Here is a 17,719-nt window from a genome sequence, read left to right on the forward strand (position 1 = left end):
ATTAATATGCTTTTAAGAAAGCCTTATCAGTTGAGTGCAGAGACACACTGGCGTATTTCCATTGACATTTCCTCATCTTTTATCAGGTATGCTTTTCCTGTTTTCTTCCTTCTTTCCTTTTGTTGTTGCACATATCACCCTTAACATCAATTGATGTACAAACACCGAGCTGGTGGTCATGACATTTGGATGCCAGCAGCCCAGTTTAAAAAAGATTTGTGTGTGTCGTGTTTAACCCCCGCCTCACCCGTGCGCACGGACACACATGCACGCACACACACGCGCCTCCTATTATAATTACTGGGACAGTTCAGTGGAGCAGTGGGCCAGTGCTCAGCTGCTTGAGACTGAATTAGAGTGGCAAACAGCTGAGCTTCTCTAGGGGGCTATCATGTGACCTGTCCCACCCATAGGGCCAAAAGGACCGAGGCTAGAGTTACCATGTGCACTTTCCACCATGGCCTTATGTGTGTTCCAAAGTGCAATTGCAGCACAAGATCCACACCGAGCAAAGGCAACCTGGTCCGCTGATAGGTCTATCTTAGACAGGACTGCACACTCCTTTGTTGCCTTTAGCCCCCCCCTCCCCTGTTTGTTCCAATGACCCGCTTTAGAGCCACATGGCAACACGCGGAGGTGTTTCTTGGGTAACAAGAGAGCACATCTGGAAGCTTCAGCTCAACGCTGCCTTATCTGTGATGAAAAGAACAGCCCCCTGCAGCACATTGTGGGATTGCATTGTTTCCTTCCCTGGAAAACAACATTGTAGTGCTTTTTTTTCTTCTCCTTGTTTTCACTGTCTGTCAGCAAAGCACGTAAACGTGAAAAAGCTGAGCACAGCATGAGGTATTAGTCATCCGAGGCACCTGATGAAAGGTCTTACGGTAACCCAATACTTCCAAACCTTTCAATGGAGTCAATTCAAGTCAAAGTGCTTTTGGACAAAAGCCTGACATGACACATTGAACAAGCCACCAATCAGAATGTTGGGAAGACTGTACCTTGTAATTTGCACTTTGTGGCGTAAGATTCATTTTAGTACCAAACACAAAAGAAGAGTATAAATACATCCCCTGCACAAATAGTAATGAAACAGCCCCCCCACAATTGTGATTTATCCAACTGAATCATCAATCATCTTCATAAACACATCTCAACTGTGTGTACGTGTGTGCGTGTGTGTGTGCGTGTGTGCGCGTGCGTGTGTGTGTGTGTGAAGGTCATTATAGTTAATGAAAACTGATGAACAAAAACTGAAAAAAACATTTATCAATTCAATTAAATATATCAATATAACTAAATCTAACAATAGTAGCATTGTAGCAAAAACAATTCTGCAAGTAGAAGAAGAAAGGTCTGTTGTTTGAGAATCGTAGTTGACTAACAGTACTTAGCGACCTTTTTTTTCAAATCACTATTTAAAAAGAAAAACTAAAACTATTATTTAACCTAACCCTAACCAATATAAACACAACTACAATGGACCCTGTTCCAAAAACTACAGAATTTAAAAAACAAGAGTCAAAACAAAATCCAAAACCATTACAACACTAGCGTGGGTGTGCATTTGTGTGCGTGCATTTGCATGTGTGTATTGACTGAGGTCCCAGTGTGTGGAGTGTGTACTACTGAGCCCTGACTGTTTACAGCGCAGTAACATGAGGAGTTGAGCGGCTTGTCCCGCCTCCACCATAACTCTAAATGCAGAAGCACAGCTGTGTTTCCACGTTTGAGTCGCTAAGCAAAATAAAAGACAGCAGAATGTGAGGAAGACGAGAACAAATGCAAACCAGTGTGTTTACGTGTATGAAGAGGAAATGGCTGGTGAGTTACAGGTGAGGAAATTAACCCACATTCAAGTCAAATGTTTGAGGCCAAAGCTGGGGTCATTAGCTCTTGCCCGTCCGTCCATGCATGTGTGTAGGGGGGATGGGGTACATCAGGAATTAGGTAATATTGACATGCTTGCTGCGGGCCCGCCCACCCAACAATGCAAAGATCAATGCAAGCGATCAATAAAAGTCATTGACAATAACTGAACTTCTCATATGGTCAGCAGAGGAGAAAATTTACTATTTTTCAGTCGTGTGTGTCCCTATTCATGCTCATCCATCAAAGTGTTCCAAAAGAGACACACACACACACACACACACACACACACTCGTATCCATGCATGCATGCATGCATGCACGTATTTATGCACAGCAGGGGGAATTTGGTTCTTCTCTGACATGGCATGATTGGTCATCTCTCTCTCTCTCTCTCTCTCTCTCTCTCTCTCTCTCTCTCTCTCTCTCTCTCTCTCTCTCTCTCTCTCTCTCTCTCTCTTCCTGCTGAAATAGTTTGAACAAAAGAGGGGGAGGGGTTGTGCAGTTGGGGGAGGGGATGTATGTGTTGTCACTAGGCCAGAGAGGGAGGGAGAGAGGGAGGGAGGCTGAAGGGCGATCGAGGGAGTGGAGGAGAGAAAGATATGGTCCCAGAAGGGAGTGCACACACACACACACACACACACACACACACACAGTCATACGCACACACACTTCACACACTCTCTGGCTCCCTGGCTCGTTTTGTGGAATGGTGGATTAGTTTTCAAATATTTGGCAAGCAGATGCAGGCATGATCAGGTGAGTAATCATTTGCTAACTTTGAGACGTTAAAGCTCTTGTCAATTTGGGAATGTTCTGCTCATGTGATATGATCCGTCCCATGTGTTGGAGGATTCCTCAATTATTCCTCCAGTAGTGTGTAGGTCAAGCCAGGGGAGGGAAAGGAGTCCAAACTGTAACACCTCGTTATGGTTAATACGTTCTTCAAAATGTCATTTCTATAATTGCTTGGAAAAAGGGTTACACGTGAACGTGTTGTGATCTTGTTGTGTGCTTTGCGGTTCTTTTAAAGGATTAAAAACTCACCTGCTGGGTAAGCGTGTGGTTTTGTGGTCAGAGTGTCCAAGTCTTCCGTCTGTTAGAGCATTCAGCAGGACAGAATTGACAGAAACTGAAAGCCCTGAGAGGGCAAGCAAGTGTGTTTCTTTCTACCAGCAATTTACAAAAGACAACGTTAGACACTTTTGAATAGTTTTAGAAGGCAGCCAGCATACGTATCTCCATCCCCTTCTTCCCTGTGGGGTCAGTCAGAAACAATGTAAATCACTTAATGTCCAAAAACTGGGGTCCATCAACATAGTCATGCCCACTTCAACGTCTGGAAATATGAAAAAGATTGCACCAATATTTGGGGTTTGTCTGTTTTTTTAACCCTAAATCCAAACATTAACCCTAATCCTAAACCCCAACCCTAAACTTTAACCCTAACCCTACCCTCAACCCTCAAGCCTAAACCTCACCCTACCCTAAACCCCATCTCTTACTATGCCAACAGCAATTGTTGCAAATATTAGTCTAGTCACCCTAATATTGAGGATTTTACGGACAATGTCCTTTCCATCGGCGCTCACTACATCTTAATTGTACAGGACACATTTTAGACGATCCCTACCGTGACCAAATTAATCGTTCCGTGCGTAAGACATGTCTGACCTATGCACGTTCCTCAGGTGTCCCAGCTGCCCCCAAGTGTGAGATGAACCATGGAAAGGTGCAGAGGTCCGCTCACTAGCCCAGCTCGCATCTGCCCAACCGACCGGGGGTTCTGCGGCATGCAGCGGTGCTCTCACTAGCACCAAGTGGACCCGGTCCTGTCCTCCTTACCTGGGGCCAGGACTGCAGAATGCTCAGTCCTGTTGCCCCTTACAGTAAGTTTGCATGCTATTAAGATTTGTGTCCAAAAGGGCAGAACAAGAAAAAAAAGCATACATTTTGCACATCATCTGTTTTTTTTTACCGTTATCTCATCCTGTGGCAGCAGAGGACAACAAGGGGGTCATCTGGGAAGTTTTGTAGACTGGACAGACATGCTAATGGCTTTTACAGCTCAGTCTCCAGACTTTGCTTTGAGGAATTTCACAGAAAGTGTGCAGCTTCTCCTCTTTTTTCAACCCCGCCGTGTGAATGTAGTGCAAGTTTGCAGACAATAAGATGTCTGTCCTCACAAGGGTATTTTTTTTTTAAATAGAAATCCTAATTATGGTTCTTTATGAAACTGACAAAAGCAGAAAATACAAATATCCAATTTAAACAGCACGGTGCAATACTCCCTTGGGTTAATTACAAGAGGTTGCTATCCAGACTGATGAATATGCTTATATTGATTGACTGGACTATTGATTAGCGTTAGCTTTAAGAGGATTACGCCGCTAACCTGATTGGAATAATGCAACAGGAATTTATTTCAACATTTTTATCAAGTCAAGCCAAGGAGAGGTGAGAAATGTAAGATGGCGGAAGGCTACTTCAGGGAGGAGGGCCCTTTTTTTAGGTTAGACACAAGTAGTGCTAGCGTGCATCTGTCACATTCCGCCCTCCCAAAAAGACTCACGTCTTCTTGCTACATTATTTCAATTTTTTTTTTAAACCACCACTGTTGTAATTGTGCTTCTTGTTTGCAGCACCGTGCAGTCAATGATCCGATTTTTTTTTTTTTTCTGCCACAATGTGACATCAATAGCGTGACGTTACAGTCACCCTTTTTTTAGTGGCCAGTTAGCAGAGTTAAAGCGATTGTGTGAATGTAGCTGGATTGTTAGTAAACTGGTGTCAACAGCCTCTCATTAGTCTTGCATTGAAGCGCACATTAACATGCCCTCCGCCTCCACACACACATTAGGCTTCCATTACAATTAAAGCAGCCTTGTTAAGCAAATTGTAGCACATCTTAGGTCCTCATTAGATGTCATGGCAAAGATGTGGCGGAGAAAGGAGCAAAAAAAAAAAAAAAAAGAGCACAGTGAAGGGCAGATGGAAAGGACGTGAGGAGGGACTGGTCAGCTGCAGCCTGATATATGAGTGGACACAATAAGCAAAAGGGGGCCAGGCCGCCCTCTGCCACATGTGAGGGTGTGTGTTTGTGTGAGAGAGAACTGAAGAGATGGGGGAAGGGAAAACTGACCACACAGGCTCGGACACAGTCGTCTTTTACAATAGTGCGAAGACAAGGAGGCTGCTTTCAGAAAGGAGGGAAATGAAGCTCAAGTAGAAAACCAAAGTATTGTTTGCTGTAAGATCCATTTGGGCTTGTTTTAGTGCAAATGTTGAAATGTTGTAAAATCTCATTATGACAATACAGTCAATTGTGGCCTGTGCAGGGTTGCAGCAAAAGAGGAAAATAGATTAAGTGGTTTTTTTTTTTTTCTTTTCTAAAGCAGCTCCTTCACTTATGTTGGACTCTGCCCACTGCTTACATAACAATGCAACCCCCCTTCCCTCTGCAAGCAAAAGATATTGTTGCATTAATATCTTCTATCAGGCTCCTCACAGCAGCAGCAGCAGCGTGAAGGTTTTAACTCAAATGACAAAATCAAATGTGCAAAATGGGGCTCATTTCTCAGCACCGTGTACACGTACAGTTCTTTCTCTGTAGAAGTGGACAGTACGTGTGCAGCGCACGGACAGACACACAGAGGATATGTGCTGTGTAAATAGATCGCAGGTTAGATTCCTGGCATTCCAGCAGCCTGACTCATCTGAAAGATGACCAGGAGTCTCTCTCTGGCTATTTGCCGGCCGAGCCGAGAGCTACGCTGTGCCAAAAGGCGCTCTTCACTCTGTGCAAATGTCCGTCCCGTCAGAAGTGGAAGACTTTGTTTATTGGGAGTGGAGCACAAGCAACAACAACTCTCACCGGGTGTTTTCTCCCCCCCCCCCCCCCCCCCCCCTCCCGCCTTTCCACAGCCACCTCTGATGCTTCACAACCCCCCAAATCCCATTCCCTCTTGGACCCTTCCCCCACATCTACTTTCATCTAATTAGCCCCTAATTACTCAAACTGACCATGCAGTGGACTGCGGGTCCAGTTTGCTCCTGCAAACATCCACAAGTTGCATAAGTTATGTTCTACTTAAAGCAAATTGTCATTTTGATGGGCGTAATTACCAGATTGTGCTTGCGTCACTCTCAGTCAATCTATTTAATTGAATCAATCACACGAGTTGAACGATTTAATTTGCTTTTAATCATGAATGAATTGTACCGAGGGCTATCATTCCCGCCGAGGTCAGCCTTCCAACAGCACACATGCAATCGTTCATGGCAACTCTTTGTGCTTCTCCTGCCTCGACATGCTCTGTCATCTTCTGTAATGCTCTAAGGGAGAAGTCGGCTCGTACTATTTGTACTCGGAGCCCTTCATAATTACATCAAGGTTGACAGAGAAGACAAACTTATTGAAATACCACCTGTAAAATTTATTTTTCAGGTATTCATTTTGGAAATAGCATACTAGCATTGGATCCAGCTCACCTGTAACACTGCAAGAATTCATTATCAACAATCAAATTGTTTAATTCACCAATGCTATACTGACCATGTACACAAATATTTATAATCACAAGTCTGAACAGAGGTGAGCCAGTTTGTCATTCGTCAGCGTCCGGGCCAGGCTACCCTTGCGTCATCGTCAATCCATCATAATTTAAAGCCGAAACTAAACTGTAACTGTCAACGTTCCCTCATGGTTATTTTAACCGCCGTTCTGTCATCTGTAAATTACGTTCACCGCTGCTATTTTAGGACCCATAGATCTTCTTCCTTCTCCTCCTTCCTTCTTCTACTACTTACGTCCCACACATTTGTGTTTACCACGTCACCTACATACGGTAAGAAAGAAAACAAAGACGCTAGATGAAGCCATTCCAAGACTGAACCACAGAAAATGATCAAATTACACAATCATAAGCTCCCGCTTGGAGGCCCTAGATCCAATAACTGGTAATGACCACAGAACCTCAAGCACCATTTAGGTCAAATTTGCTGAACCACGAGCGGCTATTTCCCATGTAGGCGTCATCCGTGCGCTCATAGACGTGTGATGTACATCAAACTGGCAGTACGACTGACTGTATGATGATCACACTGATTAAGGAAAGCTGTCACAGTACTTAGTTCTCATCTTTGTATGCTGCTAAGCCAAGCGTGGCCAAGAATGGAGGTTTCTCGATAAATTCCAAGCCAACACCAGTTGCTAGATTAGGGCCGGCCGGGGCTGCCTCGCTCATCCCTCCTAATTCCTGGGCTACCCCCCCAACCCAACATCCATACACACCCTCTGACACAGATGTTTGATGCTCCAGCACACATTGAAATTTTTTTAATGGGTCACTGAAATGCACATTTGTGAAAGCAGGAATTACAGGCAACGGTGTGTGATCAAAAAAAAAAAAAATTCTTCCAATATTTGTCTTCATTTTCCACACATTTTAGGATCCCTCATTTCCAGTGTATGATTTAATTATTACTTTTTCCTCAATGCATTTGAATGGGCGTAAATGATTTTTACCATTCGTTGGTCGGTCCCAATCCCTCACGTGGTCAACTGTATAGTAAATAAACAAGTTGTTTAAATAAATAGAATGGATTGGTCCATCTCCTTATTGGATCTTAATCAGTGTCCAAGGGTCATTTAACACTCTTAACGCTGATCATTCCAATCAATCAACATATGTTGCCTTGTATTGCTGCATGATTATCTAGATGGACATATCTCACAATTACTTGATTGAGCTTTCCAAGAGGTGCTGGCGATGTCTTCAGTTTGTCTGGCCGAGTGTCACATTGCGACACTACGGCGATAAAACCCGTGTACGCTAATCCTTCATTAGTCTGCTTTCCCAATGTGCACACACATCTCTAAATGTCGGAGATCTGTGATCCACTCCCAGTTTTTACATTCCATTCTGTTGAATTTTGATGAGGATTCCAGGTCGTACGAGATTACTGTGCTCAGATATGTTTTTGAATCGATTATGGGCCATCTGCCGAAGACCGGATGAGAGTGTATTTAAAGTACATGTCTGGAATCATTGACAGCGTTGATCCTACACTAATTGAAATTATGGATGAAGTGCTTTGCTAAATTTTTGTACACGCAGTAGCTGCAAAGTGGGATATGGAATGTTAATTACTCAAAGCAATATCATATTTTTTTTGCTTGAGAAGATTTTTATTTTGTACGACGGATGATACGTAAAACACACAAATTTTTCTCAGTTTTTTTTCTACAAATGTAAGCACATGACACGGGGAACGAAACAACGAGGCCCAAAAGGCTTTGCTGGGGACTATCCCAGCAAAGTCAAGTGCTCATGTTGATCCAATCAATTCATGGTAATAAAATTGTGAGGAAAATGCTGACCATGATTAAATGCATGACTTTGTGACGTAACAAACGGTAAAAGTTATTTCGGCTTTTGTTTGTTTGTGTGCGTTTTTGAGATTATCGTGCCCGTGATTGGTTCAGCGCCATGATCGGGCATTCCCTAGAGTGCAGGGATTTCTCCCATCCTGGGTGGGGCTTCTGATGGCCAAGAGCGCTTCCATCCCTGGATTGGATGAGCAGGATTATTGGGCTGAAGGATCATTTAATTTAGGAAACAACATGTGGGCCGTTTAGAGGCCCATCTGGTGGTCCTGGTGGACATGTGACATTCGCGGCACTAATCTGCATGTCGACCGTGTCAAAGTAGAATGAGCAAGTTAATGCTTGAGTGTGTAGCATGTCTACTTTTTGTCTTTCAGATGTTACACTAACCCTGATTAGACTTTTACAGTTTTAAAATAATAATGGCCACATCATCATCACAACTGTTGATGAAATGACCATTTAGAACATGCTCTTCTGCAGAGGAAGCTTTTACAAGTCAGCTGCTTCTTCTTCCTCTTGGCCCAAGCCTGGGGTCAGTACAGATTAAAACGCTCCACAATGCATGGAATGTCCACCTAATGCTAGTCATGGAGACTGAAGAAAGCAGTCCGCTTGTGGAAGTGCGTATAATCACATAGGAACACTTTTTGGACTGCTACTGTCAGCATGCGGCATAACAAAGTACTGTGGTTCCCCGCTACAAATGACCCTGCCCACGCCCCCCGCCCCCTCTTCGTCCAGCATACCCCTGAGGTTTGGGCTGAATTAGATCATACGCTCGGTGGGGGTGGTTTTGTTGACTAGGAGAGTCGCTGAGTGACAACAATGGCCCCAATGTGAGTGAGGCAAAGGCAGAGGACAGAGCTGTGGCCAGTGGAGGCTTATCGCCGTGGATACCGGGCTGGGGGCTATGTTGGCAGCTTCTCATAAAGATTAGGACAGTTCTCCCCCCTGCCTCAATGAGATGGTGTGGAAGAGCGCAGGCTAAGCGTTGACATGATGCTCAGCTAACCAGGGTGACTCTTTGCTTCCTAATCTCCTTGAAAGCAAAATATTCCCATTTTAATCTGGACAATGGAGTCCTGCTAGAATACATTTACTGACTTTACTGATTTTTTGGGGTGCATCGAATTCGCGTGACTTCTTGATGTGGACCATTTTTTGCAATTTTACGCAATTTACATACAATACCAGGCAATTACGGAAAGGTTGGAAAATGTTCATATTCTGGTTTTAGTTTTAGACAAGCAAGTCCCAACTCCTAAAATTGTCTATTTGAGTCGGACTCAAGTTAAGTCATGCGATAACTTTGCCAGCAATGACAAATTCACGCTTGTTGAAGTGGTCACCAGCAGTTCACTGAATATGACTTGCCGGTACCAAAGTCAGGCAAGTCAAATGTAAAGGAACGTAACTGTTGTGTTCTGCACAGGTCTATTGAAGATGCACTGGTCTCCGGAGCACACCGCCCCTATATCTCAGTGGCCTGAGCAGCACCTTGACGTCACCTCCACCACTTCGCCCCCGACGCTCCACAAACATGAGCCCTACGCCTCCGCCGCTCGCCGCAATTACGCTCACACAGGTTACCCGTGGGCCAGCGATGACATATCAGCCCTTACCGCTTCTTCGCTTCTCAAGCGCTATGCCGAGAAGTACTCTGGACTGGAGCTGCCCTACGAGCGTCCCGCTTCGGTGGCCTACCCAGAGCCCGGCGCTTTTTTGAAAACGGAATCGGAACCCTGGGCTCTCAGCCAGGGCATCGAGTGCTACCCCGGAATCGAAGCGCTAACTGGCGCCAAAGTGGGCTCCGGATCCGCGGGCGTCCCCACCACAGGAAGCGTGACCGTCGTGAGCGGGAACTTAGCCTCGGACCCGAGCTACGGGGCCGCCGGCTCCTGCGGTGCCCCGTCGTCCCAGGACTTCCCTCCTGCCTACAACAGCACCTACTTGTCTTCAGGATACTGCCCGCAGCCAGGCACAGCACTTCCCCCTGCCCCTCTTCACTCTTTGCAGGCCGCACCCACTCTGGTGCCCAGCTACAGCACCAGCACTCCAGTCTACAACTACCCGCCGGGCTGCTACCCCCATAACAGCCTCTCTTCCAGTTACAGCCACCCCAGTGCCTCCTACTTACCCCCGGGGATTAGTGCCCCTACCCCTTTGGCCCCCAGGCCCACCATGGTGGGTGGCAGTTACGGCTACCCGTCGCACAGCCTCGGAGGGGGCGGCGACGCCGGCGCGCCGCTGAAACGCAAGGCCTTTGAGATGGGAGAAGACGGACAAGAGGGAGCCGAGGTGGAGGGATCGCGCTACAGAAAATACGGCAACGGCCTCAGCAAAGGAAACGGGCACGGCAACGGCTACGACATAAGCGGCTCCGGTTCGGCTCCGCAGCCCTACAAACCCGGGAAGCCCCTTATGTCACCCCCTTATCGCGGGACAGGCGATTACAGCCCCCCATCCGGCCTGGCGGTGGAGAATGCATCCGGGGAGCACAGCTTTCCTCACCAAAGGATGCCTATGAAGATACCGGCAGCGCATGCGCGAGCTGAGGATCCCTCCGCCGGCCACTGACTGACCCGCTTGGCTTTCCGAAAAAAATCCCTTGCGCTTGGAACCAGAGGTTTGAACCCCCAAAACATTTGCAAGTATCCACAAACATGTTTGAATGTCACTTGCAACCACAAGAGGGCACAATTATACTAATACCTCATCTTTTCCATTATCCATGTTTTCCCAAAGATACACACAGGGGCATTTTATCACGTGAGTATTGTTGGAGGATTATTGGAGCATTCTCTCCATAGATAAAGAAAGTAAAAATGTATGCTTCTCTCAGGATATCTATTTATTCCTTTCTGCTACTGTGGCAGCAGCACCGTGGAAATGTTGCTTTGTTTTTTTTTTCTCTCCAGAAAGTGGCGTAATTGTATGTGGCCACGAGTGTTACCGGGCCCGTGACTGCAATGTCCTCAAGCAGCCCCACAAAGATCATTTCTGACCAAAAAGTAGGCAGAGCAATAATTCAGAAGGTGAAATTGCCGTACGACTTCAGCACAATCATTCAGGAGCTGATTCAGAGGCGATGGGCAATTGAATGTTCGGATACTGTATGCCCCTCCAACCCCCTCGCCCTCTATTGCATCCTGCCTCTTGTTTTCCACCTGTTCAATGCTACTGTTGTCCTGTTTATACAAATCATGCTGCTTATATAAAGCTGGCCTTTACGTCGTTTTAGTACAGGGCCTCATTCCTGTACAATTGAAAATATTTTTGGCAGTATACTCGCAACAATGGGGCACGTTGTTTCCACGCAGATGCTTATTGTAAAACTTCGACAAGACTCCAGCTTCTACTTTGTCTTAACTACGAGCAACAATCATGCAACATACTGCTGAACTTAATGCAATTGAGCGCATGTACACGCGCAAAATGGGCCTGCTTGGATTTACTTTGCTGATGTTCATTGTCTTTATTTTTTTGCCTCTTGAAAGGAAGATTTATCGTCATGTTATTGAATACTCAGGAAGAATATTGTTACCTCAGAATGATGATGATGATGATGATAAATTAGAATGTATGTTATTACCTTTGGAGTGCTTGTTGGGAGCCATTTGCAGCTAAACTGGAGCTGTTGAAAAACAAAGCATACTCTGAAATCTTCAGGGAATTTACAAGGCTTTTGACAATAACAGTGAAAATGCGCAGACACGCACACACGCATGCACGCACACACACAAACACACACACATTGCTTTGTTGCTCTGGGAATAAAAGTGGCGATATTTGTACCAGGGCCTGAAATGTTGAATGTAATTCAGATCTATATTTTGTTTTTGTTTTTTTTTAGAAATGACAAAACATGCCATAATGTACATCAATGACATTTTTAGGTATATGAAACATATTTTCTTCATGTATAGATTTCCTTATAGATTTTGGCGGAGAGATGAACAATGTTGTGTGTTAGTTCATGTAGTTTGCAACAACCCAAATGGTTTGATGGACAAACCACGCATGATGGCAAAATGAATATCAAACACGCTTCACTATGTTATCAATATGTTTTTCAAAATGTCTTAATGTCTAATTCCTGTTCTCTGTAGCATCTGATTGTTGAACTGGCACCACAATGGAAGAGGTTTATTGTGACAACATTGCTTAGTGCCATTTTGTTAATCAGCAAAATCTAATTTCGGAGCACGACCCTCATTGATTGTCGGATTTGGGTTCAAGAGAGCACAAAATGTGGATTAGATTCAGTGTGGAAAAAATTATATCCCAAAGCAGTTTTTGCTGCATTAAGCAAATACATGCCAATCCAAGTGTAACCTCGTCACACATCTTCAAATTAAAATAAGAGATTAGAAAGGTGATCAACTAAACCCCAGTGTTTTAAAAAGTATTTAAGCGCTTAGCTATAAGAATTGAATGCTCTTCTGTGTCACACAAGCAGTATGCTACACAAGCTGTTGTTCTCATTTTATTCAACCCAGAATGGATTTTAGTGTTATCTTTTTCTCTCTCTTCTTCTTTTTTTTTTTTTTTAATTTTCAATGTTGTATCTGGTGCATTCTCAGTAACCATTTCTACCTCATCTTGAAGACATTGTACATGGAAATATTTATCTCATGTCCTTTCATTTGCCAGATTAGGAGCAATGTTTCACTTGTTTGACTTGTTATAGTCTACCTCAGTAAAACTGTCATGTCATAAAAATGATATTGTAACCGCACCCCCAAAAATCAAAATTTGGACTTTTCTGTCATCAAACCAAAATGTTTGACGTTTGAGTGTTGTCTGTCACTAAAATGTACAATGTTGACAACTACACGTGGCACTGGTGTTTTCTGTTCTAGAGCTTCTATTACAAACTATCATAATGTGTCATCACAGAGCTTTAATTAATCTGTAATTTGTTTGTATTCCTTTCATCTCATGTTAAGATTTAAAGGATGAACCTCACAAAAAATAATAATAAAAAAAAACTAAATTGCTTTAAAAGAGGGGTGTGTAATATCACTGCCCACATTTTTTTTTAAATAAAAAAAACTATTAATTTGGTCATTGGTCTGTCCTTAAATCATCATTTACTCAGCAGACGCTAGCAGATAGATAGATAGCTAGAAGATAGATTGCAAGTATCACAGCGACACCCTCAGGCTACGATCGACTTGTAATTGGTGATCAAGCAGCTACGATTTATTTTCGATAAGGAGAGAATCAAATTGTCTTAAATATTGTATCCCTTTGCAAAGATGACTTGATTTTACTCCAGTGCATCGTATTTAGCGGTTTAACAAAAAAATAAATATATATATTTTTTCCCCATTCAACCTCACGAGAAGACGTTCATCTCTGTAAACATGTTACGATTATTAACATTTTAATAACTCTGACAATGTTAATCAAAGATAAGCATTAGTCTTTTAAGTGAGTGTATTTGTTTAGAAGAGCCACTAGAGGGCGGTAAAAGCCTAGAAGATAAATGACGATCGCTCTCCTGAATGGGCATGTTCTAAACCAGTGGTCCCCAAATTTTTTTGCGCCAGGGACCGGTTACGTGTCAGAAATATTTTCGCGGACCGGCCTTTATATGAATAAATAATACATTTATATAAATAAATAATACATTTATAATAAATATATAAATACGATTAAATAAAATGATACGACTCTTTCTTTCTTTTAGTAGGGTTTTTTGACTTTTTCCTTGCCCTCTTGGGAGCTTAAGCTCAGGGGATGCTTTGATTTTTCATATTATGTATTTTATGTAAATTTTATGTTTACTCATATAAAGCCCGGTCCGCGAAAATATTTCTGACACGTAACCGGTCCGTGGCGCAAAAAAGGTTGGGGACCAGATCTATTCACTTGTGAGCTACTCCATAAAACCATATATGTTCCATGAACAAAAAAAGAGTTCTATAGTATAGTGGTTAGTGCTCTGGACTCTAACCCCAGCGACCCGAGTTCAATCCCCTTTGGGACCTAAACTATTCTATCATAGAAATTTTGCAACACAGTTGCCTGTGTGGCCCCATATAACCATGCACCTCCCTAAAGTTTAGGGTGACGGATAGGGGTTAGAGCTAGGCTTAGGGCTAGGATTAGGGTTAGGTTAGTGCTAGGGGTTAGGGTTAGAGCTAGGGTTAGGGTTAGAGCTAGGGCTAGTGCTAGGGTTAGGGTTAGGGTTAGAGCTAGGGTTAGGGTTAAGCTAGGGTTAGGGTTAGGGTTAGATCTAGCGTTAGGGTTAGGGCTAGGGTTAGAGCTAAGGTTAGGGTTAGAGCTAAGGTTAGGGTTAGAGTTACAGCTAGGGTTAGGGTTAGAGCTAGGGTTAGGGTTAGGGTTAGTGCTAGGGTTAGAGCTAAGGTTAGGGTTAGGGTTAGGGTTAGAGCTAGGGTTAGGGTTAGAGTTACAGCTAGGGTTAGGGTTAGAGCTAGGGTTAGGGGTTAGGGTTAGTGCTAGGGTTAGGGTTAGAGCTAGGGTTAGGGTTAGAGCTAGGGCTAGTGCTAGGGTTAGGGTTAGGGTTAGAGCTAGGGTTAAGCTAGGGTTAGGGTTAGGGTTAGATCTAGCGTTAGGGTTAGGGCTAGGGTTAGAGCTAAGGTTAGGGTTAGAGCTAAGGTTAGGGTTAGAGTTACAGCTAGGGTTAGGGTTAGAGCTAGGGTTAGGGTTAGGGTTAGTGCTAGGGTTAGAGCTAAGGTTAGGGTTAGGGTTAGAGCTAGGGTTAGGGTTAGAGTTACAGCTAGGGTTAGGGTTAGAGCTAGGGTTAGGGTTAGGGTTAGGGTTAGTGCTAGGGTTAGGGTTAGAGTTAGAGCTAGGGTTAGGGTTCCATAGTGTAGTGCTCTGGACTCTCAGTTGCTCGTGTGCTGCCCCATATAACCATAATTTGCTTGTGAGCTTCTCCATAAAACCATATATATTCCATGCAATGCAAGCAAGGGTTCCATAGCGTAATGGTTAGTGCTCTGGACTCTCACCCCAGCGACCCTGGTTCGAATCCCAGTGAGTCTTAAATTATTTATCAAAGAAACATTTGCAACACAGTTGCTCGTGTGCTGCCCCATATAACCATTATAACAATTTGCTTGTGAGCTGCTCCATAAAACCATATATATTCCATGTAACGTAAACGAGGGCTCCATAGGGTAGAGAGTCCGTGTGATTCCCTCGTTAAGTGCACCTGCGTGAAAAGTTTTAGCTCCTGCAGAACGTGAAATGACCAAAAACTTTTCACGCAGGTGCACTTAACGAGGGAATCTTGGAAAACATGTTGGAATGCGGCCCCGAGGACTAGAGCTTGACACCTGTGACCTTTGACCATGATATTTCCCTAATAAAGTGGCCTGTTATTAGGTACACTTGAAAATGGCGGTGTACCTAATGGAGTGTCCGTGTGATTCCCTCGTTAAGTGCACCTGCGTGAAAAGTTTTAGCTCCTGCAGAACGTGAAATGACCAAAAACTTTTCACGCAGGTGCGCTTAACGAGGGTCACTTGCAAAACATGTTGGAACGCGGCCCCGAGGACTAGAGCATGACACCTGTGACCTTTGACCACGATATTTCCCTAATAAAGTGGCCTGTTATTAGGTACACTTGAAAATGGCGGTGTACCTAATGGAGTGTCCGTGTGATTCCCTCGTTAAGTGCACCTGCGTGAAAAGTTTTAGCTCCTGTAGAACGTGAAATAACCAAAAACTTTTCACGCAGGTGCACTTAACGAGGGAATCTTGGAAAACATGTTGGAATGTGGCCCCGAGGACGAGAGCTTGACACCTGTGACCTTTGACCATGATATTTCCCTAATAAAGTGGCCTGTTATTAGGTACACTTGAAAATGGCGGTGTACCTAATGGAGTGTCCGTGTGATTCGCTCGTTAAGTGCACCTGCGTGAAAAGTTTTAGCTCCTGCGGAACGTGAAATGACCAAAAACTTTTCACGCAGGTGCGCTTAACGAGGGTCACTTGCAAAACATGTTGGAACGCGGCCCCGAGGACTAGAGCATGACACCTGTGACCTTTGACCACGATATTTCCCTAATAAAGTGGCCTGTTATTAGGTACACTTGAAAATGGCGGCGTACCTAATGGAGTGTCCGTGTGATTCCCTCGTTAAGTGCACCTGCGTGAAAAGTTTTAGCTCCTGTAGAACGTGAAATGACCAAAAACTTTTCACGCAGGTGCACTTAACGAGGGAATCTTGGAAAACATGTTGGAACGTGGCCCCGAGGACGAGAGCTTGACTCCTGTGACCTTTGACCATGATATTTCCCTAATAAAGTGGCCTGTTATTAGGTACACTTGAAAATGGCGGTGTACCTAATGGAGTGTCCGTGTGATTCCCTCGTTAAGTGCACCTGCGTGAAAAGTTTTAGCTCCTGCGGAACGTGAAAGTGACCAAAAACTTTTCACGCAGGTGCGCTTAACGAGGGTCACTTGGAAAACATGTTGGAACGCGGCCCCGAGGACTAGCGCTTGACACCTGTGACCTTTGACCATGATATTTCCCTAATAAAGTGGCCTGTTATTAGGTACACTTGAAAATGGCGGTGTACCTAATGGAGTGTCCGTGTGATTCCCTCGTTAAGTCCACCTGCGTGAAAAGTTTTAGCTCCTGCGGAACGTGAAAGTGACCAAAACCTTTTCACGCAGGTGCGCCTAACGAGGGTCACTTGGAGAACATGTTGGAACGTGGCCCCGAGGACTAGAGCTTGACACCTGTGACCTTCGACCATGATATTTCCCTAATAAAGTGGCCTGTTATTAGGTACACTTGAAAATGGCGGTGTACCTAATGGAGTGTCCGTGTGATTCCCTCGTTAAATGCACCTGCGTGAAAAGTTTAGCCACTTTCACGTTCTGCAGGAGCTAAAACTTTTCACGCAGGTGCACTTAACGAGGGAATCTTGAAAAACATGTTGGAATGCGGCCCCGAGGACTAGAGCTTGACACCTGTGACCTTTGACCATGATATTTCCACTACACGAGGTTAAAAAAAAAAAAAAATAATAAAAGTGTAGTGAACGATTCGGTGAACGATTCTTTTGAACAAATATTTTGAATGAACCGATTCAAAAGATTCAGTTCACTTAACTGGAATGCACATTACTAGTACAAAACAGTCCAGACGACCATTGGCTGCCAGGTTGAAATAGCCGACTGGATAATGACACGGGCTCTTGCTCGATAACGACGTGGTTCGATCCCAGACGAGAGAATTTACGTAAATGTGCTTTTATTGTGCAATTAACCCTTTATTTATTATTTTTTTTACCTCGTGTAGTGTACCTATTAAAGTGTCCATGAGGTGTACTTACACATGGTCATATAAAGCAGTTAACCAAATGTCTGATTTATATGTTTTAATTGGCGAACATAAAAACAAGGAATAAAACACCAGACAAGTTTTAACATGAATGTTTATTAAAAATAATCATATTAAAAGTAAATTTTAAA

The 17,719-nt window shown here is 44.0% G+C and overlaps 1 protein-coding gene across 3 annotated transcripts; it reads left to right on the top strand.

Moving 5' to 3' along the window:
* Positions 1-1,709: 1,709 nt before the first annotated feature.
* On the top strand, positions 1,710-13,093 carry si:dkey-195m11.8 (fidgetin-like protein 2). Of its 3 annotated transcripts, XR_005098018.1 has the most exons (4): positions 2,459-2,627; positions 3,560-3,757; positions 9,692-11,028; positions 11,178-13,093. XR_005098018.1 is itself a non-coding variant. In XM_037252174.1 (3 exons), the coding sequence occupies exons 2-3, from the start codon at positions 3,733-3,735 to the stop codon at positions 10,834-10,836; spliced, it is 1,170 nt and encodes a 389-aa protein (XP_037108069.1). In that variant the 5' UTR covers positions 1,710-1,835; positions 3,560-3,732; the 3' UTR covers positions 10,837-13,093. The 3 variants fall into 3 exon arrangements, 2 of the variants coding, with proteins under 2 accessions (XP_037108069.1, XP_037108068.1); XM_037252174.1 differs by lacking the exon at positions 2,459-2,627 and adding an exon at positions 1,710-1,835 and having other exon boundaries at positions 9,692-13,093; XM_037252173.1 differs by having other exon boundaries at positions 9,692-13,093.
* Positions 13,094-17,719: the final 4,626 nt, after the last annotated feature.

This window comes from Syngnathus acus, chromosome 5 (assembly GCF_901709675.1).
Source record: "Syngnathus acus chromosome 5, fSynAcu1.2, whole genome shotgun sequence".
Classification (NCBI taxonomy): Eukaryota; Metazoa; Chordata; class Actinopteri; order Syngnathiformes; family Syngnathidae; genus Syngnathus; species Syngnathus acus.